Genomic DNA, 22,260 nt, shown 5'->3' with positions numbered 1-22,260 from the left:
TGTCTTGAAAGCATCTACTATGAAAGTTTCCCTGCAGTCGCTGCTAGAAGCTAAATTACCATGCACTTACTATCTACTGCATTAAGATCACGTAATTTTAATGCTTACAGCGATGATCACAGAGCTCAACCAAGTTTTAGATCTTAGAAAGTTTATGTTCATACCTTGATAAGATCAACCAGAATCAATGCCCGCCTAAAACGTAGGATACTTAACAAAACCCTGCTTTGGAAAAAAAGTCAGTTGTCTGCTTGACTTAAAATGGGGGTACAAGTGTGTCTACTAGTTAAAACGGGATAAAAAAAGTGCTGTTACAGGAATCAAGTGTCATTAGTTTTTCAGTCACACTAAAGGCTTTCTCACCACAAAGCCGTCCACCCCGATCAGGATGTCAAATTAAAGATTCACACAGAGACATTCAAAAAGAGCAGGAACGTTTCTTATGATTTGATTGACTTTATTTGTAAGGCACCAGAAGTCCTTCCTTACTGCAGAACATTTCATATTATTTATAGTAAATGTTTGTTGTACTTTTTTATAGTTTCTTTTTTTGTTTCAATGAAGCTATGATTTCAGACACAAAACATTTTTTTGCCAAAGTACACACTTTCAGGTTTTACATTATGCACAAAATAAGTATTTAAAAAAAGACCTTTACAAAGCTCAAAACGCTTACAATGCTTCACGCTATGGGGGCAAAAAGTTGGTAAGGTAGTATGTGGCAAGGGATGGGGTGGGGGGGTCAGAGAAGAAGAAAAGGGTCAAAGGGCAAAAGGTCAATGTACTGCAGTTTCCCCCCTGGTGTCACATCAGTTTTGTAACACAATAACACAAGAATCATCCAGGACAGACAAGAAAAGGTGCAGCTATATACACATAAAGCTTTCTATGTATAACTGTATACAGAGGCGAGCACCTCCAACTACTTTAACAAATACATAGAATTTCATTTGTATGTTTATAACGTCAGCTTTGCAATTCTCGTTCTAGTTCATATTGATTAATATTTCAAAACAAAGAGGCAAAAAAAACAAAACAAGTGCATCGATCACAGAAAGTTTGGACCAAACAGAAAGAAATCAATTTTTGTTCCCCCGCAGACATGCATGCATTGATGTATGTGTGTGTGTGTGTCGCTTTGTCTACACGCTCTGCATTTCACTACGACAAGTACAGTATGTAGCTAGATACATACAGTATATGGACAGATGGGAGGGCGATGCTTAATTCACAAGCAGTGATGGCATGTAAGCTTTAGTTGAAGTAAGAAAGGGAACGCACTTCAAAACTGTAGTTTATAAACGACCACCAAACCTGTACAGCCGTTTATACACACCTCGTCTATGTATTCACGTAAACTCACTATTACTGGTATCACTGAAAGAGTCATCCCACCAACAGCATGTTAACTCAACTTTTAGGCGCATGATGGTTTTATTCTGAATGCAGTGACATGCAATTTTTGTCCTTTTGCTTTCTGAATGACTTAAATGCTAAAATGTGCTTTATCATTGTCATGCCAGAGATTTAAAGTTTAGTGTTTCATTTCCCAAATTAGGGTCAAGGATTGTTTATTTTAGAATGAAACTCTTTATCACTCAGAGTACCCATTAAAACAGAGAGGGGAGGTTAAGAAAGTGTGTGTGTGTGTGTGTGTGTGTGTGTGTGTGTGTGTGTGTGTTTCTGTGTGTAGGGTTTGTATAAAATTACTTCGTACACAGGCTGTCTTCACATTAACGCTCAAACACAGGCCATCGCCATCGGCTTCTAGTTGATCAAATAATCTTTGAGGGCCGAGCGCTGAGGTTTGTAGAAAGAAGACATTTAATGGGGCCATTGTGGCTGCTGCTGGACCCGTTAAACCAACACCCATAGTCCACCCACACAGGTGTTTTCACTAATGTTGCCTGGTTAGACCTCTTCTCTCCCATCTCCCACACACTTCTAGCGGAAATTAGGACCGGGAAACTCTGAAAGCTCTGATTTATCTTACTTGGCCCTTAATAACAGAAAAGTGCATGAAAGCCAAATGAACATGAACGGCTCACACCAGCCGAAGTTCATTGTGAAGTAATTAAACCCCAGGAATTAAATGGGGCATTAGCCTGCAACAACCTGGAGGCGTTTTAACCACGGAGCCACCAGGACGCCCTGGATGTGGGAAGGTTGAGGGCACTCAAACATTACGGAGTTCTGATACTCAAATAAAAAGGCAGAGGGTATATCGAGTGCCACAGGTAGCAGATGGGGACAGATTTTGAACACAGTATTCTCAGCATGGTCTCCCCCAACTTCCACTTGACTAGAGGCCTGTTCAGACAAGGTAATTGAAAACAGCTGAGTAGGTGTGCAGAGCCTGAGGGGGGAGTTTGTTTTTGTTTTTTACTCATCAGAGCTGTGGAGGACGCTTGTGCTTCATGTGTGTGTTCTGCACTGATTTAATTTTGTTAGATCATGGAGTTAGATCGTATGTACAATGTGGTGTTAAGTCTGATATGTGACAGACCTGTATATGTACAGTGAATCAAAATGTACAGTATTTAAATCTGAATTATAGACCGATCAAAAAAGCACAGGTCCAGTTGTGTTTGTTTCACGTGGAGACGTTCCTTAAAATAAACCTAAGACTGTTTCTCAAGAACTGGATCATGACAGGGACTGGGACCGACCGCATGCAGAGATTAATGTCACCAGTCTAGTCTCTGTATATTAAGTTTGTACACACAGAGTGGATAAATAAGCCATTCCCCTTGTGACACAGCCTGTACTCTGTCATTGTCCAACCCTTGTTTTGCTCAGGCCTGAGCTCACCGAGGAGAGGATTCCTCAAAGACACACACTGCCCTCTGCTGTCAAACACACAGCATGCACACTCGATCTCCCCTCTGTGCCTGCTTGAATATTTGTGCACGTGAAAGATTAATAAGGTGATGGGAGGGTGCAGGAGTCAAGCAACATTGCTGTTCATTTAACTACTGATGGAAACTTTGCCTTTCAGTTAAGATGCTTGGCAGATTTATCTAACGTACCGCACAGGGTCAGGGAAGGATCGGGAGTAGGGGATATTATTTACTAAGGTTGGTTCGTTATCCAGTCGGACGGCTCTCAGCAGTAAATTTGCTCTAAGAAGGTGCTTTTCTTTTCTCCATACAAATTCAGGATTTTACACAACATCTCTAGTTTGTTGAATGCAGATGTCTTCTCCTTCATAACGATTCTGCAGCAGTTTTTAGATTGGGAGTGTGTGTAACTTTAGGGAGGTTTCTCTCTTCAGCAGGGGCATGAGGGCACTATGTAAACACTGATCTGATTCAAACAATCCACCGTTTAAAACAAAGCCAACTTTTTGCTAGTAATGAATACCTGTAATCTGAACTGCCCAGAAATATCAACGCTGTTGATCTCTGGTGATACCTCTTTCTTAGGAAAATTAAGTTTCTAGGAATCCTGTGTTGTGTCTGACAAGTTTTACTGCCTGCCAAAGACTCCCTGTTTAACATTTAACATGTTTTGAACACCTACAGTACTGAGAGTTCAGTCTCACAGATCAGTCCTGCATGACAAGGAACCGCTTTGAACAGAGGCGAGAGGTGGGCGAGAGTGGGAGGAAGAGAGGCACGGAGGGGGAATAAAAACTAAACAGAAACTAAACAGGAATAAGAACTGAGAGACAGAGTGACAGGGAGAGAGGGAGGAACAGAAATAGAAAGTAGTCCTGATAAAATGCATTAAAAAAAAAGAAAAAAAAAGATACTATCTGAAGAAAAGACACAGAAGAGAGAAACTCTCTGATGGTGGTAATGAGGTGGGGGGATAAAGAAACAACCCAAGTATGGTAAATATGAAGCAATCTGGGCTAGTCTGACATGAGGGGCAGGTGTCAAAGCTCATGGGAGTTGGTAAGGGGTCTGTAGATGGAGCTGTGGTGATGGGATTGAACATGTTAGCCAAGGTCAGAGAGAGGGAGACCAGGGGAGAGGCTGTAGGACAAAGGGGGCTCAGATCTGGGGATTCAGGTCTCTGGATAAAAACAGAGCTGAATGGGGGACACCATTTAATCAGACTTGTCTCCGTCCTCCTCGCGGTGGCTGTCAACTCCGTCACGTGACGCTTTTTCCTCCTTGGCCAGCTGGGCTTGGGAGGCCAGCAGGGAGGAGAGAGAGAAGAGACCAGAGGAGGTGGTGACGGCGGGGAGGGTTGGCTGGCTCAGTCCCAGCGGCAAAGGGGTCATGGGCAGGGCCAGGCCCTGGAGCTGAGACAGCTGGTGAGCCTGGAGCTGCTGCTGCATGGAAGGCAACCAGACACAACTTAGACACAGCAGGATAAATCCAGCACACAAATCACTGCAAAACACTGAGGGAAATGCAAATCTGTAATGCACAGAGCTATTATACATCACAAATGATGTTTAATATATAACCCCTGAGGCACAGTGCTAATAGCTCAGCCACAATAGCACACATCATAGCTAAAATACATGCTCAGTAGGAGATGGAAAATCTGCAGCACACATCTTATTTATAGAAGATGCAATTTTCAATATACACCAAGAAAACAAGTGAGAGGGGAGAACACAGTATAAAAGCGGTAAAATTGTCTGACAGAGGACAGACATGGTCCAAAATAAAACACACGTACATTTCATTTTAATGTAAAGGACAACAAATAGTTAATCCTGTGGATTTTCATCACTCCCTATTGCTCACACACACTCAACATGATGACACATCTGTGGGCAGATTTTCTGACAATCCTGACTGACAGTGTCTAACAGCCTTAGTTTCCACACGCTACACCCACAAAGTCAACAGCGCTGCTTTCCATTCAGAACCAGAGCTCAAATTCCCTATATCCTTCAGGTATATAAAATATGCTATTAGCGGCTACCAAAGTAAGATATTGATGGATGAATTGTGTGTCTCCCTGTACTGAAGAGAACAGGCCCAGTCCTTGTTTTATTTTATTTTTTTTATATACTTTCTCTTGCATGTTTGAAATAAAGATTTCAATTCAAATTCAAAAAACAGGCCCCATTAGCCCATGTATCTGAAGCAGTAGTCACAAAGACAAAAGCAAGGCGCCTCTTTGAAACATGCATCACAGTGATGGAGTTGTTAAGCTAGCTAACACTAGACCCATAGTAGAATGATGGAGTGGCTCGGTCAGCTAATACTAAACCTCTCATAAATGATGAAGTAGCTAAGCTAGCTAGTACAAGACTTATAATGATAAAGTGTAGCTGGCTAATGTTAGAGCCACAGAGATGAAGGATTGCGGCTAGATGGTTAATGCCATATTGATTTAGCATTTTAACTAGCTAGCTAATCTTACGATTAACGAAATTGTGCTCAGGGTGGAGGTTATGATCCCATGTATCTGTAGATGGGAGTATTTACTACTTCCACACTCGAGGATAATGATAAAAAAAAAACAACAAAAAAAACAAAACCAATGAAATTTAAAGACACAGTACACTGATTTTCTGATATCTTCTGTGGGTCTAGAGGAGCTTTCCAAAATCTGAGAAATTAACCATGATGATGTCATTATGACGCGAGTTCTTTTCAAATTATTTATATATTTAAAAAGATTACCTTTTTATTAACCACTAAATTAATGCTTACAGCCAAAGAAGCAGAGTAAACTTAATTTATCCATCTCATTTCAAAACAGACATATACGTTAAAATATATAGCCAAATTATAAATAAGAACACATAAATAAATAGAAAAGGCCATTAAATAAAGGTTATTTAAGATAAGATAGAATAAGTGGTAATTATCAATAATTGCATCATAAGACTCTCAGTTGGGGCTGCGGCTGGAACATCATACCCTTATGATGGAGTTCATCTCTGGGGGGGTGACCTGCTTGGCCCTCTCTATGGCCGCCAGGACCTGCTGCTGGTGCTGGAGACGGTGGGTGAGGGGTGAGCGTGGGGGGGTGAAGACGAGGGAAGGAAAGTGAGCGAGACAATAAAAGCGAGACAGAAACAAGGGGAGGAGAGGTTAGATCAATATCAATTGTCACAACACAGAACCTGACAACCCTCTGTGGTGATGCATCCCACCCTCCGGCCATTCAGCTTTTCATCCAGACACACACGTACACACACGTACACACACACCTTGTGTGACACTGGTGAATGGATGGTTGGCTGGTGTTCTGTAATAGGTGGAGGTCAACGGCCTGGTTGGCAGATAAGAGCATGGCTTATCTGAATCACACAACCATTTATTACGCTCACACACACAAACACACACATGTATAAAGGAAAAGTGGTGGAGGAGGGAGAGATGAAGGGAAGGATGGGAGTGTAGGAGGAGGTCAAACAGGGAGGGTGAGGGAAAACTGGAAGGATAGACTGAATATGGCAGAGGAAAGTGGGGGAGGGAGGAATAAAGCGAAAGTAAGGTGGAAAGGAATACGGGAAGCGAGTGATGTGAATGACGGGAGGAGGGAAGTGGAGAGGAGAGAAGAGGAGGGAGGGACGCTGAGCGAGGGGTCACGGAGATAGAGAAGTAATGAGGCGGGAATGAGGGTGATCTCATACCAGGATGTAAGGAATAGGGCTGAGGGTCAGTGACGTCTTTGTGTCTCTGTGTGTGCGTGTGCGCGCTTACCTCCTGAGACAGGTAGGGGAGGACTTGTGCGCAGATCCCGTTCAATCTCTTCACTATCTCAGCCTGTGGAAGGAGGGTTTATTAGCTAAAGCATAATACTGGCGTTAGTCTAAATTTATGTTATTGGCAACAGATCCCATGAAAAGACTTAAACCAACAGCTTGTTAGTCTCAATACCTTCCAACGTCTCTACCCTGTCTGTGGCATTCAGCCCAGTCATTCTTACTTAGGATTGTAACCATATAAACTTGTCACAAATGTATAGTTTTATGTCCAAAAAAAAATAGTTTCTAAATAGCTGGGCACTGTCAGGCAAACATTACTCAAAGAGTGGAGGGACTATTTTCACATGCTGATTAATACACATTTTGTGCTCTGTTGAGTGTTTATAGCAGCAGGACGGTGCCCTTATTCATTGTAATAAAGGAACACCCCCAGTGCAACAGTATAGCTCACTGGTTTGTCTTTACACACCCTTAGTTCACACTCTCACACACACACACACACACACACACATACATACAGGTGTTTCCACTTATGATGCCTTTTGAGATCTCATCTCAGCAGTGGGGTGTGTGTAGCCGGTGCTTGATTGACGGCCCCCTCCCTCTCTTGTCAGATCTGTTGCACCATTATCGCTGGCCGTGCCAGCATAGCGCTTGCACAGTAGAAAATAGAAATCCCGCCGCCAACTAGCATTTTGGCGTGTAATTGCAGAGCGATGCAGACACAAACACAAGTATTAATGCTCACTACGGTGTCACTACGTGAGCAGACTTTACACAAAAGTATAACGTGGCCTTTACTGGGACACTTAAATAGAGCAGAGTGATCTTTAATGTTATTAGTAATACCTGTGCTTTTCCTACTCTCACCAGTCAAAATGACTGCTGTGAAAAAAGCCTATTGATTACAGTATCTAGTAGTATGGTGACATCACAAAATTCCCATAATAGCTCCACCCGACTTCAACAAAGGCTGATTACAGGTCTTATCAGAGTAATTGAAAACAGCTTTGTGGGTGTGCTGGGACTTTGACAGTTTCTGGACAACAACGGAGGGAAGGAGGAATAAACTATATCAGGCTCTGGCTATGTAGACAAAACACAGAGCTCCAAACTGCGACCAAATGGTTGCATTTTGCGACCATTTTTTCCCCATACAGCGCAAGCATTTTTTTCAACTACTCGCACATGTGCGACTTCCATTCCCCCCCCCCCAATGTTGAAAAAAGAGGAGGGAGCAAGTCTGCAACGGGAGATTTCCCGGAGGCCTGAGTGCCGTTTTGGCCTGCTGTTAATTATCAACTTGATCAGAGGCGGCAATAATATAGCAAGCTTTTTTAAAATAATAAAGCAAGCAGGAGCGTGTCCGTGTGTCTTTCTTTCTCTGTTTCTTTGACAATTATATGTTGGCGACCGTTAATTAGTCTATGTTAAGAACATCCATGCAACTGGCCACATGTGTTAGCATTTGTGTGCATTTTCAGACGACGCGTCGCCTACCTGCTTGGATCCACGGTACAGTCTATGTATGCGCTCCTCGTGTGAACAGACACTGCTCCGTGGGTAGTAACCATGGCAATGGCTTCTGTGCACTGCTGAATCTCTGCCAATCTCAAAGTTGTGTCTGGATGAAAATACAACTGTATTTTCTTTATAGGCTAGAAAACAAATATATTTTCTAGAAATTATTGAAAGATTTTATTTTTGTGCGGCTTGCATTTTGTTGCAGGCTATAGGAGAGCTTTTTGGACTTTTGCGTTATAGTGCTACTTACTTTCATTGTTGTAGCTTATGTTCAGACTCAGAGAAGGTGTGTGTGTGTGACATTTTTTGATACTTTTGATATGTTTGATTGTTGAATATAAAGATCATCATTTGAACATTTGAGCAAACTCAGTACATCTCATTATCTCTAAGTGTAGGCTAATTGTTTTTGTGTCTAGCCCTGTACATTTGTATGTGCTATGACTGGTGTTGGCTATTTCTTGGGGAGATTTTGAAAAACTGCACCTTGAAAACTCTGTTCAGTTAGGCTACTTTAATGGTCAATCCCAAATGTCTGTATTTTGTAATGTGAATAACTTTCTTCCCAGATGAACATAGTGGCCAAATCTATGCCTGGTTTGTTACTCGTTACATCAAAAAATGGGGTTAGTCTACAAAATCATGAATTCTGGTGTTTTGCATGAACAGAGTGGGCCGGGATGGAGTTCTCAGCCTGAATAATTGTACCAGTCCACCCCTGGCTGAGGGAGTTTACATGGTTAAGATTAGCAAAAACACCGCCATAATGAGCTGTATCTACTGCACTAGAGGTGGTCAACAACATGCAGGGAAAACTAAGTTTGGTAAGGCAACTGGATTTGTTAAAGACCATTCAATTTAAATGCGACTGTGGACTAAAATAGAACAGCACATTGTAGTTTCTGTTTTTATTATTCATTACCAAATTATGTATCAGTAATACAGTTCAAATGGGGAAAATGTGAAATAAGCATTGCAGGTCAATTTAATGTGTGCACACACCTAAACATTCTGCCTGAACCCCTAAAATTTTCAGTTAGGGGCTACAGTGCTCCAAGTAAAAAAAGTTAGTCTGGAGCCCTGAAATGTGTTATAAGTGGATAAATTCGTTGCTGGTTTTCATGGAAAAGACCAAAACCATTCAAAAACATTCCCTATCTTTCTCACATACAGGTCTATTATCACATTTAGTTGGTAATCATCCAATCCATCTGAGATATGCAAAGCAGCAGTAATTGTGTTAGGGCCTAATTTGTGGCATGATGAGGAGAGAGGGGCCCTTCTACCAGTCATTAGGCATGCAGAGCACAGCTCCCCATCAAGCGCTACACTCCTATCCGCTCATCATTACACATACACACTCCCTGACATATCTAAAATGTCTCTACGGGGACTATGGCTCCCTCTTTTTCATTGCCCTTTATGCCTTCTCTCTCTTTTTTCCTCCAACTAAGCTTCTGTCTCGTCTTTTTATCTGTGCTCTCTATTATCCTCCTCTCTGTGTCTGTCCCTCAGCTTTTGCTATCTGAACGCTTCTTTCTCTCTTTTGTCCTCTATACATTTTACTCTTGCTTCTTTCTAGCATTCAAGTGCTACAGGAGCGCACATTCACTGACAACAGCAATGTGTGTGCAAATAAAACTTGCGTAATATAAAACTGGGCTAGGACACTGGACAAATACTTCAAGGATTTACAACCGATAGAATTCATTACTGTTGGAGATGTCTTTGCTGCTTTTTGCCAATTTAAATAAGCTTTATCTCGAAAATGTCGACGTTAAAAGGAAAAGCAAACACAGAGACAAAAATGTGTTCAAGTTGATTTAAATGTGTTTCAAGGAAGCATGGAAGGCAGCCTAAACAAACTGAACATTTCACAGACTTCCTCAGACTATTTGAGTGTCTCCTATTACTGCTTCCTGCCAGGAATATAACAGGACATGATACTTGTTCATCATTTTCTAAATACCTCAAAAACATTGAAAACCTTAGAAAAAAGAAGCACCTTCCTTGCACTTTAAAATGTCACAAATAAATATGAATCACACGCACATTGTGCCCAGTCATAAAATCTGACAAACATCAGTAGAAATTAGATTTGGGTAAATACATTTACCCAAGTACTGTTCTCAAGTCAAATTACTTGTACTTTTAATTGAGTATTTAACTTTTGTGCTCCTTTATACTTATACTGCACTACATTTCAGAAAATAGTGTACTTTTTACTGCACTACATTTATCAAACACTTATAGTGACTAGAGCTAATTAACCAGTAAATTTTACATGTGAAAACATGTCATGAGCTTAAAAAAACTATGATGCATTAATATAGATGAAACTACCAAACTGTATTTAAAGTAATGCAAATAAGCTCCAACTCAACCTACAAGATTACATTTCTGCTTACAAGTGAACACATTAGTTAGGATCCACTTTGCATCATGATTACTTTTACTTTTGGTATATTGTTTGGATAATACTTTGTGCTTTTACTCAAGTAAAATTCTGAGCGCAGGACTTCACTTGTAATGAAGTATGACTGATGGCAACGATTGCTTGACAAGATGATTATACATGATTTAGGCATAAAATGAAAGAGCCTACACTATACAGTGTTTCCCATTAATTAATGAGACCATGGCGGCCACTACAGTCTAATTTGCTCCGCCATAGTTTCAAAATGAACCGAAAATATTTTTTGCATCTCATAATAACATTACAGACCTCTAACACAACTGTTTTGTGGGAGCTGCTCTGCGCTGCTGTAAGCTCGCATGCTCAGGCATCCGACTCGAGAGAACTACTTTTCTTTTGAGGTAACTAAGGTCTGTTTCTGTCACTCGTTTGTGAGAAGGCAATGAAGCTAGCTGCGCCTAAATTTGGAGTGCACACGTATTAAAGCCTTTATGGTAAATCCACTTAAATTTACTAGTGTGAGCTGACAGGCAGGTTAGCGACTTTATGCTGTCAGTTTCTCTCTTTACAAAGACAAGTATTGCAGTATGAAAGGCCTACCTGAAAAGAGGCTAGGAAGTCTTCATGTTACGCGATACAAGAACCACATACAACATTTATCAAATTTGGGTCGGACTTGATGAATTTCGCGTGAGGATACACATGTGACAACGTCCAGTTTCCAAAATAAGGTGTCTATACAGTATGGAAATAAGTATAAGTATACATTTTTTTTATATATATATATATTACATGTGTTTTTAAAAGTAAAAAAACAACAATAAAATGTTAAGAAAATGACTTATTCTATTTCTATTCTTTGATCTAGGGTTGATAGAAAAACATGAAATAAATTTGTTGACTTTTGTTGTTGTTTCATCACCATTTATAGCTTTACAATGGGTTTATGATTAAATAATTTACTATAGCGCAACATTGTTTACACGACTGCAAAGTTCTTCATAGATAGACTCTTAATTTTGCACCAAATTAATGCATTTAACTTTAAAATGTACAAAGTTTTCTTCCGGGGGGCATACATATAATCTTTTGAAATCCCGTGGGAAACACTGCTATAGACTATGTAAAAAAAAAACATACAGATGCAACAGTGATGTTGTCAGGCGGGACACATATTCAAGACTAAATGTAGAGGAAGAAAAACAGGATGAGAAAACAGAACAACAGAAAGACAAAGAGGAACCAGCAACAATACAGCTTCATTCAACATATTCCCAGTTCAATCCACAACTCAACCTTGCTTCTACTCACCAAGACAAAACAGAGAGAGAGGGAGCAGACAGAGTGGAGAGGATTTTTTTGAATTGGGTAGGACAGAGTGATCAAGAGGGAGCTATTGAATGTGAGAGAGTGCGAGAGAGAAAGAAAGAGAGGGAAATAGAGACAGAGGTGGAGAGGGAGGAGCAGCAGCAGAGGAGGGGGGGGGGGGGGACTAGCTTTGCACAATAGGCCTAGACATGAATGCTCCTCGACACTCGTTTCCACACATCCCCTTCAATTTCAACCCTCTAATGGAACTAGAGATTCTCTGCACCCACTCACATTGTGCACAAAGCAAGCAAGCACGCATGCACGCACTCACACACACACACACACACACACACACACACACACACACACACAAAACAGGGGCACGCATGAACAGAAACAAAAAAGTGCTTATGAACATGCGCCACTAACACTCACACACAAGCATATGTGCTAACAGAGGGGGATATGTGCACGCACACACACACACACACACACACACACACACGTGCAGGTAGTCTCAACAAACGCATACAAATTTTTTAAATAATAAAACACATGATCAAATACAATCATACAAACAGACTACTTGACACACACACACACACACACGACTGTGAATTTCATCCCTGTCAGATAAAGGAAAAGGCTGTGATGAACTGCACACATCAGGCTCAGTGTTTGTGTGTGTGTGCTTGCCTGTAACAGACTGCATGTGTGTTTGTATGTTTTCCTTGCATGCGTCACAGTGCCTGTCTTGTGCTTCCTACTTCAGTGTTTGTGTGGGTGGATATATTTGAAGGTTTTAAATCATGGAAGGTGCTACTTCTGTGTGTGTGTGTGTGTGTGTGTGTGTGTGTGTGTGTGTGTGTCCATTTGTCAAAGCACACTCCGTTCTCCCAATATGGCTGTCAGTGTGCGACATCAATCATAAGACAGTGTGTGTGTGTGTGTGTTTGTGTGTGTGTGTGGACGGGCAGCGCCAGACGAGGTCACTGATAAGGACTGGCCCTTCAGAGGCCCATCGCTCTCTCCTTCCTACAGGCTGAGCATAAATTACTCCCCCACCTTCAGCCACACAAACTGATGTATGGATATCGGCTTCTCACCCCTGCCTGCCTTTTCTTTTTCAAAATTGCCAACTGATTCTTACAGTCTTCACTGATTTTCAAGATTTAGGGAAGCTGCTCCTATGATTTTGCTGATCTGCTGATAAATGATGAAGCTGTCGCAGAAGATACTGCCACATTAATATCCACATTGTGTGACATGACCATGCGGTCAAAGCTGTGCTGAGACTACATTTTATAAAGACTTCCTTATACACATGCTCACTAGCACCATGGGAGTGTACAGAGTGAACTAAAACTGATTTGGCAACGGCAGAAAAGCTAACCCCTCGGCGTCTGCATTTTAAACAGAGCCTCAGGTGACATCACTCAAATGTCTCAACGCTCCCAAAGTGATGGTAGATTATCTCTACAATTCACACCTGCCAATCAGCGAGCTGCAGGTGTGCAGCGGGGGAGTGGGGTTGGGAATGCACAGCTGTGTTTGCATCAACAGAGTAACAAAGTGTGAGGAGTTATTTTGGACGTTCATGGGATCTGAAAGTAAAAGTCTTCCTTTTCTTGTTTTTTTGTATTTATGTTGTAGAAGAAGTGACTGGCAGGTGAAACACCTCTAAGGTCTTGATGACCATGAAAGCCGGGTGAATCGTCAAACAGCTGCGATGACAGACTGTGATGAAGGACTGGTAAACGTTGAAACTTCATCCAAACACCAAATGATTATAATTGAAATGATGTCTGAACCACTAATGACGGACTGAAGTAAAAACAAGCAAACAAACAACCCGCCCCCACTTCTGTATTCTAAATTAATGTTGGATGAATTCAATAAATTTGGCGTGGTGCTCTGTTCCTGATTGCGACGACAAATTGTTGTGAAATTGCTGTAGCTCTTATTTGCGGCTCTTGCTGGTTTCTCCATAGCATTTGCCATAGCAGAAACCATTTGAAAGAAAATATTTCTGATGGTCATAACATAACCCCAGTGTGTGACCAAGGAGACTCCTGTGTTTGTAGAAAACATTCAAATAGGAATTTACCGTCACCTGTACCTTTGATTACTTTGCTACTCTAACTGGTGGAAATCATTTACAGCTTCATCTTGTGAGCCAGTCATTTGCTCACTAGGGGCTTTCAGCTGGAATACTTCACATGCTGCGTACAAAATGCATACAGAAATTAGTCTCCGGCATACTGGTGCAATACGGATCATTTACCTTTTTTCAAAGTCTACACTGGTACACGCATAACAGACCAACAGCTGTTTTTCAACTACAGCAACAGACACCTGAAGTTCGCAGAGTTCATTTTTCTGCCGTAGCTCCATATCAAGGTTATTATAGTTTTTATATTCATTTCATTTTGACTTTTTGTTTTAAATTTCAGTTTAGTTTGAATCAGTTTTTAACGTGGGTTTGCTAGTTTAGTTTTTATTTGTTCAAAATGCTTACTTTGAGTTTAGTTTTAGTCTTTGGATGAGTCTTTTAGGATGCCAAGCTCAGCTCAGTTTTTTCACAAAATGTTACAATTCTACACAATCATTATAAATGATGCAGATTTGTGAAGAAAAACGAAATAAATAAATGTGTATATATATATATATTTATATTACATGCATCGAAGTGTCGCTGCATCCGGTGTTAGTGGGATTACCCCGGACAAGCTCCAGCTAAAAGGTCGCGCCTTCAACCACTGTCAACTGCTGTATCCAGGAACACTGATGGCAGCACCGCAAATCCTGTTTACTTTTTGTTTCCACACAAGCACGGCACATTATCAGCACGAGGACATGTAGTCCGTTAAAATGTATTTTCTTTAAGTGTTTTTTCATTGCCTTCATGTTAAAAGTAAATTCTGCCCCGCTGCTGTCATGGTAACGTAACGTTACACCGCGTGTCACCTAACATTCGGTCGTTTCATATTTTCTGTTTATTTAACAGCCACAAATGAGCGACAAAACAGATGAATCTAACATTACAGACGATCTGTGACAGTCTGCACAGTCTGTCAATTGTTTCAGTTGTTTTCTTTGCCCCACACTGATGCAGAAATTCATTTGATTATCATACTGCATTACTAAGTATTGAAATAAATCCATGTCAGAAACAATTAAAGTTTTAAGTAGCCTAATTAATGTCTGTTATTGTTATTACTATTACTATCACAACACATCAGTGAAGAGGAAATTTGATTAATTTTAAGATATGCTGCTATTGTCATTATTCTAATGTGCTTCACCAGGATGATTGAATAAAATGTAGATTTATTGATTAGACATGTTTTTGATATTTATTTTGGATAAATTGGTATGTTAATCTAGTAACACACAAAATTAGTCGTTAGATTAATCGACTTGAAAATAATCGTTATCTACAGCCCTAGTTCCATCACATCAATCTCTTCTGTGGGAGATGGGAACTCCTTTTGGGGTGGACTTTGGGCTTTTTCACTTTGTAAACCTATTACATGCACAAAAAATATATATACCTCAATAAAGGAGGGAAAAAGCAAAAAAAAGCAAAAAGACCTCTTTAAATAGACTCCTTTCTAGTTTTATACTTGCGGAGATCCTTCAATTCAGTTTATTGATCGAAAGTTAACTAAATAATTTTTTTTTTTTATACGTTAGGTGATGGGATCTTTCTAAAAAGATTAGACATAGACTCACCTGTTTGTGCATCTCGATATTGAGCCCATAGGACATCTCATAGTACTGGACAGGAAGAGACGGGAAGACAAAAAGAGGCAAAAACTAAATGTTATAACAACACAGGAAAATAGTATTGTAGAAAATGTTCTACATAGAAGCTCAATGCTAAGACTTATATTCTTACATTATACACTATTTACTACCATTTATCTCTCTCTCTCTTGCTCCACTAATATGTTTTATATAGAACTATAAATATGTGGCACAGTTTTGAAGATTTTCAATCATGAAGTTTATGTAATAAAAGCTGAAGACAAACAAAATTATCATTCGACACAAAGTGGAACCTCAACCCAACATGACATTTATTTAACATCTTAATGACTTCCAAGATCCCAAAATGTTACTTTCCACAAACATATACCCACTCACAAACGCGCCTGCATGTACACACACAAAGAGAAGAGAAGACACACAGCTACAAATAGAGAGAGAAAGGAGACACAGTAGAGAAAGAGCCTCTGTTGTGTGAGTGTGAGTGTGAGTTCAGTATTAATGAGAGGGCCACCCTCTAGGCGTCAACCCTGTTAATCACCCACTCTGTCTGCAGGGGGACTGGCTCTGTCACTGGAAAACAAACAACACGCAGATCTCTCACACACACATACACACGCATTTCTGTAACTCATTTTCTTTCACGCATGCACCATTGTTGTTTTCTGTTCAATCTCACACTGACACTAACTTTGTATGTGAATGCATGTGCGTGCGTGCGCGCGCACACACACACACACACACACACACACAGTTTAGTTGCTTGGGCCCACGCAGAAGCTCCCTGAAGTAATTACAGTACTGGGGAAACGGAGGTGCTGCCGCTGGCTGGGGGAGTGGGGCAACCTGATATGCTATTAGAGGAGGAGTGGGGTGGTGGTGATGGAGGGGGTCGTTGTGGGGATACAAGGCTGGGCCTGCCACTGATGGAGTGGAAGTGCAATTGAAAGTCTGCACGTATATGTGCATGGTATGCGTGTGCATGTGTCTGTCTGAGAGTGTGTGTCTGTGTGTGTCTGTGTGTGTGTGTGTGTGAGAGTGAAGGAGGAGGGATAAGCAATTTCACATTCATTGTGAAATTTTCGCAACATTTTGAGCTGAATCTAAAGACAGTTTCGACTGAGGAAAATCCCTTTGGAAGAAAATATAAATAACATTACGGCGTGGCGATAGCGCAACGGATAAGATAAGACACATGCCTTTGGTGTGAGAGACCTGGGTTCAATCCCCCACTGTGACCCATCCACTAATGTGTCCCTGAGCAAGACACTTAACCCCTAGTTGCTCCAGAGGTGTGCAACCTCTGACATGTATACTGTAGCAATTGTAAGTCACTTTGGATAAAAGCATCAGCTAAATGAATAAACATTACAAATCAGAGCCAAGCTAAAGGAAGCGTCCATGCACATTTGATTACAATTAGAATAAAATCCGTTTTATACTGCTGCGTAAAAGTATCACATTCCCAATTAGGGCTGTTACTTAAAAATGCAAAAAATTGCAATGCACATAGCCTGATCGTAGAATACGCTGCAGAAGTGACGTCGCTCCAGTCTTTGTCGCCTTCCCTCCCTCACTGAGTGACACCCTAACAGGTGACTTCATATTTATTGCCATGGTAACTATTGCTGCAGGCAGTTGCGTTTTTAAAAAGGCAGAAAACAGCGTCACTTCGATCCACAATTATCTGTGGTTTCAAATCCAAAATGCTTCTACACATGATTATTTGTTTAGCACAGCTCTCTTGTTTATTGCAGTTTATGTTAAAAGAACAACTGGCCAGTTCAAAAACAGGGCGTGTAATAGATCAGATTTATAGTGCAGTTTATAAGGCTGCACAATTTGGAGAAAAAGTCATATTGCGATTATTGTGGACAATATTGCAATTTGCGCTTGCGATTCAATTATAATGGAACAAACGGTACTATGAGTTCACTTGCTTAATTATCAAGAAAAATGCACAAAATACTGGCTCAATGTACATCTGTCTACTGCAGAGTCCCTATCCACAACCTGGAGGAGGGACTATACATGAGTGTATTAAATAAAGAGTATAATGTTTAGTTAATAGTATACTGCTAGTTAGGGCTGACCCCAAATAGTCGAAAAGTCGATGGGCAGAGCCTGATTCGACTGTCAATCTCACAGTCGAAGCTTCGCAACAACACAAGGATCGTTCCATTTTGGCGATATGGGGAAGCTAAATGACTGATGGTCATGTCACACAATGTGGATATTAATGTGGCAATATCTTCATGAATGTAAATCCTTAGTCGGGGACAGCCCTACCACTAATGACAATAATATATTAAATACTACATTCATTATAATTTCATTTTAAACTACTTTCATTTTTGTGGGTTGTTTTTATTCATTAAATACTATGTAGAGCATAAGGTTCTACATTGGTCTCTAATTTGTTAATGCTAAGTAGCAACTGGTCAATAATCATATTGTTCAACATTTAATAATTTGCTGTAGTGTGTTTTTTAAATGTTCCTCCCCATGTGATTGGTCGGTTGACAAAAAGTGACTGACAAGCACGTCAGCTCTGTGAAAAGTTGAATATGTTGAACAACAAAAGGCACAGATACAGCTAACTTTAAATGGCAGCGAGTCAAACCCAAACCTTCGTTATCTTTGCCCAGTTTTCTTCCTTCTTACCGCTTTAGGTGCTGAAGGCTCCTCTCTGTCTCTGAGCGGCGCACCGGCATTTCTCTCGGTGCTCCGGTGGCGAGTCTGACTATGTTTCAAACGATTAGCGGCGCGGCGGGGCGGGGAGGGAGGTTACAGTAGATTTTCGTCTTAAAAGTTACTTGCAGAATGCTCATAAATAATTTTTCTGATTGTATGTAGGCTTATCTGTTTAGGGGCACATGCCAGAGCCCAGTGTGGGTGGAGATAATGAGCAGACTGCAGCGCACACAGAAGAGAGCTCACACAACAAACCTTTTCTGTTTTATTAAATTGCACACTTTTTGCTGTTATGTAATTGCACATGACGACACTGCGATTGCAATTAGATTAATCGTGCAGCCCTCGCGGTTTACAAACACACCCCACTGGAATATGTAGCATGAACTATTGCGCTTTTTTATTTGGACATTATGTCATATATTTAATTTCCCCCTCATTTGAACGGGTGTCTGAATTTAAAATATAAAGTGACCTATACCTTATGTAGCGCCTCTCAAAAATACTACTACACTACAATAAAATACTACTACACTACATACTCAACATGATGTGCAATTGGTCTTCCTGGACTGCTTTGAGTTTTCCTGTGCCAGTAATGTTTGCTAATAGGGAAGACAACATGGAGCAGGCTGATGGAAAAAGCTAATGGCTTATAATGCATGCATGTTGAGGTGGTGCTACGACATTTGAGGGGTTAAGAACAGAACAGAATACAGACTGACTGACAGAGCTGAACTTCTCATTGACCTTTAATATTACTCTTTGCACGTATACAGCTTTGTCTGGTTTCTGTCAATGTTTGATGTTTTGGCACACACACCTGAAAGCTAGCTAACCTAACCATAATGAAAATCTTCCTTTCCTTAATTTACGACGATAATATCAGTTTGTTGGCTACCACACATCCTGCTGGACATTTACCCAACTATCACAGCTATTTTTCTTTGGAAATTTCTGAATATCAAAAATAATTTTCTTCATTACATCTGTTTGCATGATTGTGCTTTTCTGTCAGGACATATGTGTCTATGTGTATGTGCGTGGCTGCCATCCAGCTGAGTGTGTGTGAGTGATTACTCACGCCTGCCTGAAATGCACAGAGAGGAAGTGTGTATGCGAGGGTGTGTATATTTGTGTGCCTGCTGGCTGGCTGATGGTGGAGGGAGCAGTGCGGTGGCACAGATTAGATGAGATTAAAGCCAGTCAGAGGATCAATTAGAGGCAAAACATCAGACGGCTACACAGCCCCGGCCAGCAACAATGAGATTAGCCCTGAGGTGGAGCAGAGAGAGGGTGAGAGGGTGTGTGTGTGTGTGTGTGTGTGTGTGTGTGTTTGTGTGTGTGTGTGACAGAGAGAGATGGGCGAAAGAGGAAATGAAGGGGGTTGGGGAGAGAGAGCAATAACACATATAGTTCCTCCAGAAACACAAAGGAAGTGAATAACCAAGGACAATTCCAATTTATTTGAACTATGGTCTTGTGGTCTTGTAGCTTTAGCTGGGGGGTATTCTCATCTTCAGCAATTCTGAATAAATTCACACATTTCAAAAATCAGTTCTTACACGTAACGTTTATTACATTATATTTTCTACCTGCTGTATTGACAGAATGAAAAACGGGTTTCACCAGCAAGTCCTCCGAATCAAACGACAAAACACATCATTTGTAACTGCCTCTGACATTAGACATGTTTCCATCCAATTGTAATGCGAATTTTGAGCGGATTCTTGAAAAAAAAAGTAAATGCGAAATATGTGCGTTTCCATCAGCTGGTTTGGAGTGAATAAACCAGGCTACAGCAAGCGTAGTTCCGTCAGTAGTTGACGTTACACATGGCTGTAATAACCAAGACGTATGGGTTCCAAACCAGAAACAAAACCAGTCGCATGGAACTGAGGGTCATTGATCTTAGAAAAATGGAGACAGATCCTCAGGAATTTGTTTTAAGCGGCCAAACTGCTACCAGCTGCTCCGCAGATTATGGGAATATCCGGCAATAAACAGCTGATCAGACGTGAGTTCCAAGTTCACTACGTCAGAACTTATTCAGCAGAAGTGTTTCCATCTCCCATTTAGCGCATTAACTCTTTTTTGACAAACACTGCCTCTGTTAACAGAATGACCGTATTTGTGAGCGCATTCCAAAACCAATACCATTATGATCAGATCTATTGTTAAGGTTTAGTCAGGTTTAAGGCTGCAGTAGGGAATTTGGTCATATTTGCTGAAAATGTCACTATATCCTGACATGAGAGATAATCTGTGAAAAAAAAAAAAATCTGGTTCCTCCTTCTGCTGCTCCTAATGCCATTAGCAGGTCACCATTCGTGGATCAAAAAGACCAATCAGAGCCAGGAGCAGTCTCTAACGCAGTGTCAATCATTGCTCGTGCACACATTGTGCAGCCCCCCTCCTCGCGCATGCTCTCATTCAGTCAAGCTCAAAATACTCAGCGAGCGTCTTCAGAAGTTTTGCAAACACAGTGGCTGAGACAACCACCAGCAATGAAGGAACTGCCTATCCCTCCTTTGCAAACAACAGTGTATAGTGCAAAACACATGTATGATCACGTCCCGGCTCCACATGCAGCTGTGAGCTTATTGTGTTTGATGCCATGGCGCTCGTAAAGACGAGAAGCAAAGAGGAATGACGACAATGAGACCAACTGATGCTTTAAGTACAAGTTGGTTAAGGGTAGGGAACGATTGTTGTCATGGTTAAAAGAAACCAACACTGATTGTAATTAGGAAACGGTTAACAACCAGTCTTCGCCCACCCATCCACCTCAACCTCTTCCTTCTGCAGACTTTGCCTCTATAATAACATCACCTGACTTCCTTCTTTGCTCCTGAGTCATCATTCCTAGGACGTTTAGAGGACTTTGTCACTTAAACAAGAATCAATACCTGATTTTGAATTGAGAATTGATTGATTGTGTATTGAATGGTGACGCCGAGAATACAAATTGAATTGTGAGATTCCCATCCCTATTGGTTAACGGTTTGAATATGTTTCAGCCACGCATGACTGTCTGATCTCTGAGCTTGTGTTTCCTGCCCAGTCTGACTTGTGTTTAACAGTGTCACTACATTTCAGCAATTTTCTTGTTCTGTACAATTTTGTGCGAGTACACAGAACAAGGTGACCAAAGCTATACAAAACGGATCCAAGTTGAAATAAATCACAATTACCTGTTAAGAGAGAAATTGTTTAAATAAGCAAGAAAAGGCACATGGGAGAACAAAGAGAAACACACTGTAAATGGAAGGTGATGGGGGAGGAAAGCAAGAGTATTAATTAACAGAGGATGAAAACAAACAAAAAAAAACAACAGTAAATCATTGCATATAAACATCAACATCTGAAATGTGTTTACTACAACTAAAAGGGAGTTTATGTTGGAATCAAATATTACATTAGTCAAACATATTGTGGCAAAATTACATTTAAGGATATACAAACCATAACAATACGTGCGCATGCACGCGCGCTCACACACACACACACACACACACACACACACACACACACCCCTTCACTCACCATGATATAGTGGCGCTGCATCTCTGACTTCTCACTGGCCAACTTGTCACACTCAAGCTTCAAACTGGGGATAGAGGGAGAAGAGAGGGGCGCCGAATCAGACCTTGTTAGTCAGCGCGACAGTCTTCCTTCTAAAGTGCTGACACCAGGTGACTTCTACGCCCTTCATCATCATTACCTCCACTCTCACCAACGGCACTGTCATCACTTTCATCATCACTTCAACCCACATCACTGCCTCCACCTTCATCCTCATCAGCGCCACCTCCGCTGTCATCAACTCAGTTACCATTACCATCTCTATCTTCACCGTTATGGCAATTGTCGTCCTCGCCTTTACTAGTCAGCGGCAGTTTTCACCGAGCTTGAC

General features: G+C 41.0%; 1 protein-coding gene across 2 annotated transcripts in view; it reads right to left on the bottom strand.

Annotated features, from left to right (window-relative positions):
* Positions 1-440: 440 nt before the first annotated feature.
* Positions 441-22,260, bottom strand: part of tle5 (TLE family member 5, transcriptional modulator) — a 49,861-nt gene continuing 28,041 nt past the window's right edge. The window contains exons 3-7 of one of the 2 annotated variants that reach the window (XM_038715999.1): positions 21,891-21,954; positions 15,615-15,659; positions 6,624-6,686; positions 5,835-5,909; positions 441-4,279 (exon numbers count right to left, since the gene is read on the bottom strand). In XM_038715999.1, coding sequence (XP_038571927.1) covers positions 4,055-4,279; positions 5,835-5,909; positions 6,624-6,686; positions 15,615-15,659; positions 21,891-21,954 — 472 coding nt within the window. In that variant the 3' untranslated portion in view covers positions 441-4,054. Of the gene's footprint in view, positions 4,283-5,834; positions 5,910-6,623; positions 6,687-15,614; positions 15,660-21,890; positions 21,955-22,260 lie in introns of both variants that reach the window. The other variant, XM_038715998.1, reaches the window with a different exon arrangement.

Source organism: Micropterus salmoides, unplaced genomic scaffold (assembly GCF_014851395.1).
Source record: "Micropterus salmoides isolate LMB-PRFRI ecotype aquatic unplaced genomic scaffold, ASM1485139v1 Ms_hic_scaffold_13, whole genome shotgun sequence".
Taxonomy (NCBI): Eukaryota; Metazoa; Chordata; class Actinopteri; order Centrarchiformes; family Centrarchidae; genus Micropterus; species Micropterus salmoides.
Note: the sequence above shows the minus strand (reverse complement) of the source record. Positions and strands in the feature narration are given on the sequence as shown.